The sequence below is a fragment of the Perca fluviatilis genome, chromosome 3 (assembly GCF_010015445.1).
Source record: "Perca fluviatilis chromosome 3, GENO_Pfluv_1.0, whole genome shotgun sequence".
NCBI classification, from domain to species: domain Eukaryota; kingdom Metazoa; phylum Chordata; class Actinopteri; order Perciformes; family Percidae; genus Perca; species Perca fluviatilis.
The window spans coordinates 8,539,589-8,549,405 of record NC_053114.1 but is presented as its reverse complement, the minus strand read 5'-3'; the positions used below and the strand labels follow the sequence as shown (position 1 = coordinate 8,549,405).

General features: G+C 43.5%; 1 protein-coding gene across 3 annotated transcripts in view; it reads right to left on the bottom strand.

The window, feature by feature from the left end:
• Positions 1-4,145, bottom strand: part of LOC120556467 (transmembrane channel-like protein 3) — a 56,418-nt gene extending 52,273 nt beyond the window's left edge. For 2 of the 3 annotated variants that reach the window (XM_039796113.1, XM_039796111.1), the window contains exon 1: positions 2,054-2,219. In XM_039796113.1, the coding sequence (XP_039652047.1) occupies positions 2,054-2,169 (116 nt within the window). In that variant the 5' untranslated portion in view covers positions 2,170-2,219. Of the gene's footprint in view, positions 1-2,053; positions 2,220-4,120 lie in introns of those variants that run through there. The other variant, XM_039796114.1, reaches the window with a different exon arrangement.
• Between the last annotated feature and the right edge of the window lie 5,672 nt (positions 4,146-9,817).

Here is a 9,817-nt window from a genome sequence, read left to right as displayed (position 1 = left end):
TAGAGTGTGGTCTAGACCTACTCTATCTGTAAAGTGTCTCGAGATAACTTATGTTATGATTTGATACTATAAATAAAATTGAATTGAAAATTGAATTGATTCCAACTGTCTTGTCGAGTAGCGCTAAATGGACAAAGATGAGGATTCAGAGATACAAAATGATGCATGCACAAAGGTAAAATATTAAAAACTGAATAAAAAACGAGGTTGGAAGAAGTAAAAACCTACCTTTTGACTTCTCACAAGGCCAACAGAAATAACATGTCACCACTTTTCATCTCCTCTGGGCTATCATGTATCCTATGCAGCGTCTTAAGTGACTAAAATCATAGATTAATTTGTGTTTATGACCTTTAGGAAAGAAAAACTGTATGTCCACTGCACTTCTTTGATTGCATTGTCTGTATTTTGTGATGTATTTGTAATAAATGCTGGGTAGATTTTAAATACAGTCTTTGTAGAAGAGGACAGCGGTTTTAGTGACTTGAGTAGAGTTAATCTGATGTCGTATTTAAAAGTATAAATAAAAGGGAGGAGGCAAGGACAATTATATTTCTGAAGCGTAAATGATAAGAGAGTTCCATGCATCCTTCAAAATAAACGAGATACTCTGGGCCAGATGTACGTACATTTGGGAATGTAGCGTTATCAGCGCCATGGCCAACCCGCAGAAAGCGCACACTGTGATACGTCCGCTTACATTGTATTTACCAAACCTGCAGTTCATCGGGTAATCAGCACCTTTCTCCGCTCACTATACCGTAAATTGCGCTATTGTGCGATACGGCTGAGTGCAGACTGTGATAGTCCCACTGCTGATGCTATGACTGTTTGAAATAATCCTGATGCCAATATTTGCAATGTAGCGAGGAGTTTAAAAGCGTTAGTACATCTGGCAGTCAGTAACCTCTGTAGCATGCCATAAATCAAACACATCACGATTACAAATGGAGAAACTGGGTTTTTCCATTAGAGTAAAGAACAATTCACAGGTGGTTGTGAGCATTTCCAAACAATGATCACTGGATTAACTTTGATAACATATGAGCTCCATTATCACCAAGTTATTAAGGCTGGGTTTAAAAAAATATATATTTTCCAATTCAAATTGATCTACATTTGAATAATCCAATATCGATTCATTAAATCCCAAGATCTTTCAAGAGGCTCCGTTTTCAAGCCGGAATGAAGAAATTGGTATCATATGAAGCTAGATGACCTAAAGAATCCATGTCATGCTAAATAATGCTCCAAAGTTCGGCAAAATATTGGCTGGGGAAAAAATGCCATTTTGACAGATGTGTGGCTTTAGGTATACCGTCTCTGTATCACACAACCTCTGCACTAAAGAAAGCACTTTTTCTGTCTCTATGTAACTGATATGAGGTAAATCTGTAACGTAAACCTTAATATTTTTAATAATGCAGGAGGTTAGAGGGTTCCTCGTACAATTTACAGCATTAGTTCTCTTAGAATCTCTGAAATCTCCCTAATCAAATCGATATTGAATCAAATCAAATCGGACTCGAATCGGGAAATCAGTGGCAATACCCAGCCGTACAAGTAATTGTCGAAATTAAACCAAATGATTGATTGGCAGTGAAAAGGTGGAGTGATGCACGGATTACGCTCCATTTTAAACTGTATTCAGGCAGATAAAGTGAATTTCTTTATGTGTACATCTTTGTAGCAAAATTCTAAACTGAATTTTTCACTGTTTATTCGCAGAGTCAAACTCTTTGATAACCACTTTGGATTAATGAGCTGAGACTAAATTCACAAAGATGACCAACAGGTCAGAATTTCCCTGGATAGCAGTCAATGTATGCACAAAGGAAACTGTGTGTAGTCTTGGCTGATGATTAGATTAAGTAAAGGACTAATTGTATAACCTACAGGATGTCATTTAAAGCTCAGAGAGATGACAGCCATAACAAATGAGGCAGACAGAGACAGAGATAAAGAAATTAGCAGAAAGGCTTCCAAAAACGTCCTGATAAAAGGAAGATAGATCAAATGAAAAAAATGAAAAAATACGAGTGAGCAGACTCACCCCTGCTCCTGGTAGGCTGAATAAATCCTTCTGGAGTTCTTCCTGATACTTTTGTGTCTCTTGGCTGCAGACAGAGACCTGCTGCTGCCAACCAAAGATTCAGACACTGTACTCATGCCGTCTCTCTTTGCTCAGAGTGTATGCAGTTGAATGTGTGAGCCCACACTGCATGCTTCTCAGTCTGGGAGCTACTGTACCTGCTGCTCTAGCGCCCCACTGGAGCATCACACACTCAAACACACTCACTCAGCCCAATCACAGCCATACTGACTGCTTAAAGGGACAGCACCAAACAGGACAGGCAACTTGTAGGTTATTTCTTTTATGCATAAAGTGTATTCAGGGTGCGATTTGCCGGGGGGGGATTTCCCCCTTTCTGGTCTACATATCCCTGCATCTGCTGAATTATTTTCATTCCCAGTGGGGACAAAATGTATCCCCCCCCCTTCCAAGTGGTCATACTTCACCAATAACATAGACAATATATTAATTATATACTGTATATATAAAATAAAAGTATTTGAAACTAAGAAGCACTGTATTGTGAACAGTCTATAGTATTTATAGTATTATCAAGGACGCTGGCTACCAGCGGCAGTTGTATAGCCGCCAATAGGTGACTGTGAACCGGCTACAGGCACCGCCAGATGACGGTGCTTTCAGGGGCCATGGTAGTGGAGTTAAGTCAGAAAAGGTGAGTGTCATGCGGCGCTGACAGTTAAGGTTAGGCACCTAACGACTATTTACTGTACGTTTAGGAAAAAGATTGTGGTCCCGGGTGAAAGTATTTTGTTTTCACCGCAAAGTGAACGGCTTGAAAGCGCTGTGTTTTATGTTGACACCGTGTTGTGCTATTTCATTTTGACATTATTTTCCATTGGCTATTGAAGTGCATAAGAGTTTTGGCATGGCTGGACGAGTGGCACTACATCCATGGTATTGGAAGGGGAATTTAGTTCTTGCATGTTTTGTTGTACAGGATAAAAAAAAAAAAAAACTCATTAAACCTTTAGGGCCCTATCTTGCACTCAGCGCAATTGCCTTTGTACACCGACACATGTATCATTCCTATTTTGCACCCGAAACACAGCGGACTTTTCCCTCCACAGACGCAAATCAGTAAATTAGGGAATGTATTTGCGCTCCCCGGGGGCAGTTCAGCGAAAAGAGGAGGCGTGTTGAGGCGCAAAAGTTCCCTGATGCTATTTTGCAGTTTCAGAAAACAATTCCGTCAGTGGCGCTAGTCTAAAGTCAGTAGCGCGTTATTCAGATGCTATTTTAGGGGCGCATGCTTGGCCATAATGTAGCGTGTGCAAAACGCGCATACACTTTGCTTCTCTCATCTACATGGATGCAGCAGTTCCCATTTTTGCAAACCATACATAATTACAAAGAAAAATATTACTGAAAATGCGCTTCAGGTGTTTGGATAGATCAGGAGGCACTTTACAGTACAGTCCTCAAAAAGTCGCAGCATTCTTTGTGGCTTGTTGTGTTTTACTAGCCTGGTTAACACCAGACCCTTCTCAGTTGTAACTGAGAGTGGGTCTGGGAAAGGTTCATTGACAGTTCATTTCCAAAGGGGCATCACCAACGGACGCCACTCAAATGCCTCTGGGAGCAATTGGATAGTCCTTCAACCAATCAGACCAATGATCCAGGTGACGCTTTTCACATCCAATATCCAACTAAAAAAATGTGATTGTGGTTTTTGGTTCCCTCCACGCCCATAGACAGTACATAAGAAGTCCACGCCCTACTTTTTCCTTGCAGGTGTTGCATATTGCAAACTTGTTATCTTCTGCACACACACTGAAGAATGTCCAAACAGCTGACATGTTGCAGGTTAATTCACGAGGTTCCCTACATGTGCAAGAATAGCGCGGACACGCGCTTCACACCGCGAGCACTGCAGGTACGCGCCACACACGGCGGAGAAGTTGAGAGAAAGGAAAAAGAGACAGTGTCTCTGTCCGTGTGTGTCCTTGAGAACTGTAACTCGTATAACTTATGTTGTCAGTTAATTGTAACGTTGACCGCCATGAAATCGCCATATGTCAGACTGACCTGCAGCTCGCCGGTCATGGCCGTCATGTTGAATGTAAACAAAAAGCTGCTCGCCGTTGCTGCGCTATCCTCGTCTGCGTAAAGCCCGCCTCAACGATCGTGATTGGTGTAAAGCCCACCTCAGCGGTTGTGATTGGTGCCTCAATTTTGAGGACATTGGAAATGGGTTTGAATGGGCTCTTCGCCAGACTGACCTGCAGAGCAAATCTCAAATTTGCCGGAAGTTCGTCAGGGTTTACCCAGGCTAGTGTTTTACACAACATTTCCATGAATCATGGATGTGTTGATGACATAAATGAGGAAATATTAGAGGAATTAAGGAAACGTGATGTTGAACTACGGCGGGATTGGACACTGCGGCGGAATCTGGTCCGGGAGTAATGCGTGATGCGCTCCTGGTGGAGCGGGTGGACGGAGATGGAGTGGGGGGGAGGAGGAAGGGGCACAACAGGTGCAGGTGGTGCGTTTGGAGGCCCACGCTGCATGGCTGCAGCAATCCTCTCCAGACTTGAGGAGATACGCTCGAGAGGCCGCAGAAACATCGCCACCCGGTCAAGACGGACATTTATTACTTTGCCGCATCCCGGACAGCTCCCGCTGGCGTGCGCCAGGCAAATCCGCCGTTATAATAGCAATCCGCCATGGAACAAGCGTGCCTGCTCTTAAAAGGAATGTGAGATGACCCTCTGATTGGTTATTTTCACGTTACGCCCAAACCACACCTAGCTACTTCAGACCAACCCATTTTAGTTTTGCGTCGGGCGCAAGACTCATTTATCCCGCCGGTATAATAGCAACAGCACCCGAGATCCGCCCACAAAGCTACTTGCGTTTTGTCCAAAATCAATAGGGTTAATCCTCTGGCAAACAGGATATGCATAGTTTTTTTGTTTTTTTTACTCAATATTTGTTGAGACATATTTCTATGTAGCTAAGTGTATAGACCTTTAGGAAGAGCAACTTTAACATTTGTTCTCCTACACACTATTACTACTACTACTACTACTACTATTTTCCTTCTACATTTTGTTTTAAATAAAACCTTTTCTTAATGTAGGTATGTGTTCTTTTATATGTTTTTATTCAATCATTATGGGTCTTTTTTGCAACAGTAATAGTGTGATGTGCCTTATGTCCACTTGGCTCCTGACTCTATTCAGCTCTCATTGAAGCTGAGGGGCAGAGGTATCATAGAGCCAAATGAAGGCCTGACAGATGTCTCTGGTTTAATTGGTGGCTGTTTGACTTTACTCAGAGGACTACTTCCGACCAATGTGTCCTCGTCTTTTGGGACCAGTCACAACATATAACTTCAGATGGAAAACCTGGATGTTCAACACAGTCGGGAATGATCCTGCTAAAGATTCATGCAGAAAGCGTGTTGGAGCTCAAAGCCTGTAGAATTGAAAGCAAGAATTGATGTGGGGCCCTGCCTTTTAGTGCCAGTGTTGTCTCTATATCACTGTTTGGATATACAACGCCCTTATCCTTTGCAGGGTTGCAGGACTTCGAGCCAAACAGAACACACTGGGTAAGAGGTGGTTACACTCAGGTCATCACACGACTAATGGACAATCCCGATGCAGCGCTTTCTGAAGTGATTTTATTGCCTGTCACTTATCCATCTCTCTTTTCTCTTTTTAAATCAAGTTCAGGCGCTGTCCCTGTGGCTGCCTGTCAGAACAGCTCTAGGTACTTGTCGTTTTTAGTGTGTTTTTTCCATACATACACTGTATCTTTTACAAGATGCTTCTTCAGTGGTTGGAATACTTTTTATTGTTTTGTTATGTGTTGCTACTGATTACTATATTATAAACACCGTATACGCATCTCCCAAAATTCGGAAATAGTGTTTAACCACCTCTAAATAGCATTTATCTACCTCTAAATAGCATTTATCCACGTCTAAATAGCCTATCGTTCCTAAGCCATTCTAAATTAAGCTTACGTTGTTTTAGTTTCATATTGTTCATTATTAGTTTCATAGGTTGTTAAACCTAAGATGAAGTCTATCCATATTGCGCTGCATTATGGGACTGTCTCTTGCGTAGCCAGCAGGAAGCAGCAGACTTCATCAAAGAGTCGTCAGTCACTAGCCTACACTACATCGTGTCTCATGTAATGAATGGATTTTAAAAATGGATATCCACCAGTTTTTTAAGTGCCGTCAAGACAGCAGCCCTCCCCCTGATGCCAGCAAACGTGTTTATTTGTTGTTTGTATACCTGGAGTGGAAACGAAAATAATTTCCCCCTGGGATTATTAAAGTATTTCTGATTCTGATAGCTCTCCACTGAACCTGCAGTTTTGCGCATTTTAGACTAGTGGGAGGAGCTTAGGCTGCATTTTGCAGTCACCAAGTCCAGTGAACACTGCTACATGGCTGGGGTTTTATACTCCATGTACAGTGATCCTCAAAATGTATTGTATCCGACTTTTTTTTAGCTGGGTGAGGTACAATTGGCCAACAAGGCTTTTGAGGGAGAGCAGGTAGATCCTCTTAAACTACTTGACAGCTTGGTTAGCCTGATCAAGTCTGTGAGCAGCAGGGTGCTGAATCCACTGGCAAAAGGCTGAAAAAGGTTGTACTCAAAGGGCCAATAGATGGATACATCAGTCCCAAACCATACCTTGGTTACCTTTTTGAGTCAAAGGCAAATAGCGTTCCACCTTGCCGCAGAGGATGAAATCAATGTCCGAAAGCTGTGTTCGCCTCTGTACCAGCTGCCAGACTGGCTACATCCTGCCGTTGGATCTCCACCCCAGCTGCGAGTCCTGCCTCGGTGCCGTTCACGCCAGGATGGTGCTCACCCCTCAGGCCTCCTGCCCGTTCTGCGCCCGCCTGCCGACTAAAGAGCTTAAACGGCGGGCGGACGCTTTTCTGGCTCTCCAGGTTGACGGTGAGGGGGATGGCAGCTGGGTGGACCGACAGGACCCTGGCGATACCCTGGATCTGCCAAGAGAGGACATCTTCGCCGGGCACGAGTACACTGACTGACTTGACTCCCTGCCACTAAGGCTCTCCCCGTCTCCGGAATGGTCAGGGTCATCGCCTCTGCGGTCTTCCCCTCTGCCACAAGCAGCTCCACTCTCCACCGCTAACCCCCAATTTCCACAGGCTGCGTAGCGGCTGCGGATCCGCTCCGAAATGGGAGCGGAGTCATTAGGTTTCCATTAAAGTCAATGTGTGTATTTCCACTGACTGCAGAACGGCTGTGTTCCAACTCTGGCCCAGCTCCGGCGATCCGCAGACCTCCGGAGCAGATATGCAGAGCTTCTATTTTTGCTGGACGCCGGAGCGCTCTGCAGCAATTCAGCACACGGCAGATAGTGCGGGACAGGAAGTCGAGCACAGAACCATGAAAACACAGCACAGAGCTTTTTCCCCTCTACTCCTCTGGATGGAAACAAACTGTTGTTGGTTTTGTGGTTCTATTCTACGTGAATTTGTGAGAACTTGTGGGTCCTCGTGACTACAGCTGTCAGTCATGGCCGCAGCCGCGCTGCAACAAATCCGGACCTAGTGGGTATTGACGGACGGCGGAGCCCGGAGCCGATATGCAGCGGAGCCGGTCCGCAGACGTTCTGCATTCAGTGGAAATCCGGAGTAAGGCTCTCTTCTTGGATCTGTCAGACATCATCGAGAAGGCAGCAGACCTTAGAGTCATAGCGATGCCGGCTGAACTTCCAGCCCCTGCTCGCGGCCTCTTGAGTAAGGATGTGTATGTCCAGGAGCCGCCGTCCAAACAAGCTCCACTGTGGCTGCGCTCCTCCGAGCTTCGGCCATTTGCGGAGGAGGTGTTTTCCCAGCCCGGGAAGCTGAAGGCTCCAGTTTCCCGCTGTTTTCCCGATAATTTACTACATCGTGAGACATTTCATATGTAGCAGGCTCACGGCTTGGTGGAAGAAACTGTTCTGAAGCGTATCTATGTTAAGGAGAAGGAGGAGGACATCTCTGGCTGCTCTTCCTCATAAGTACTGGTTGAAGAAGGAAAAAGGCTCTCCATCTCAGACTACCCTGCTTACCCAACGGATATAGACTCTATTCAGACCAACATTGTTCTCCACAGTCTCTGTCGCTCTCTTGGTTCCACGCAGCTGTCCCTAATGATCCAGACTGCGGCTGGGTGGAAAAACTAATTGTAATAGTGAGAAATGTATCATAGTGCAGGCTATGAAATGCAAAATGAACAGCAGTACTCATTATTTCACACACCTATCTAAAAATGCATGATTCCCTTGGCTTAGTTATACAAAAAGTCTGCTAAAATGTTAACGTTTAACTTTAAATTACAATAGAAAAGTAACTATTCTGGTGCGTTGCGTAGGTGGAGATACCTGCACTCAAAATAACTTTCTGAAAGAGAAAAATGACTCCTACATATTTGAGGCCTGCATATAGTTAAATATTAAAGCACAATAGCATAACGTTGAATTGTACTTAATTTAACTGGGAAAATAATACACATTAATAACTGTTCTGTGGTGTAACATTAACTTAGTTAAATAAGCTAATTTCCATCTGCTGACTATTGAACAGCATGTCAAGGGAAAATGTGCCAGCAGTTAGCAAGACTATAATGTTAATATTTCTATGATAAAATTGTATTGTTCTTATCATTATTATGGTTACTAAAGTCTAACCTGCATTATACAGTTTCTAATAGTTAGATAACGTTAATTAACTGCAGTGGCAATCCTCTTTTTTCTGGCTAACGTTAGACAGTTTACATGTTAACATCTGATACATATATATTTTACAGTGTTACTCCTCTTCCTGTATATGTAATATAACTGTGGACATGTATGCAATGAGCTACTACAATTACTTTTACACTTAGCTGTTAAGCTTACCTTGATTTATGTAGCTAAGCTAACTTTTTTAGCAGCAGCTGCGGTCAGGTTGCCGAGGCAGGTGGGTGTATTCACCCACCCATTTTTTTAATTTCTTGGCTTCCGCTTTGTCTTCAAACTTGCGGTCGGCTCGCTACAGCTAATTAGCTATGTTGAGAAACCCGGCAAATTAGCATGGAGAGGCTAATGTGGGAAGAGACGTAAATCAACATAAAAACGTTGGATGGAGGGATTATACTTGACCACCCAAGGCTAATGACCTCCAACGAGTGGGTAGATGACATGCGACGGTGGCCTCAGGTGTCATATGGGGATATTTTTAATAATTTAGTGCTCTCGATGGGTGTCGATGGGGCGGCCATTAATTACAAGAAGAATAATTACAAGAGCACGGAGGTGTATCAATATCTACATAGTGGAAATGTCGGTCGTGTTTTGCATTGCGAGGTTGAGGAATATATTTTTTTGAAAGCTGCAGTTAACCCCAGTCAGGCAAGCACACCAGGCAACAAAAGCCTATATGTGTTGGAACTATACTGCCAGGCCTCCGACTACATCTAAAAGGTAGGTTAGCTGTTCACTCCCAATGGAGGGTCCCGCATGGGTTGTCAGTACTCATGGAATGTGGTATGGGATTAATATATTTTTTTAGCATTAGCAGTCACTGTCTGGGGGGCTTTTTTTTTATCCTGGAGGAATATCATAACCAAACAAACTGGACATCATAGAAATGTGTGCAAACGTGTCGTATGCTTACTGCTAATCAAGGTAAGGTCATGAATAATATTGATAACCATTTAAAGGTAAAATAATTTGGGTATAGTCACTTCATTGGGTTGTGAT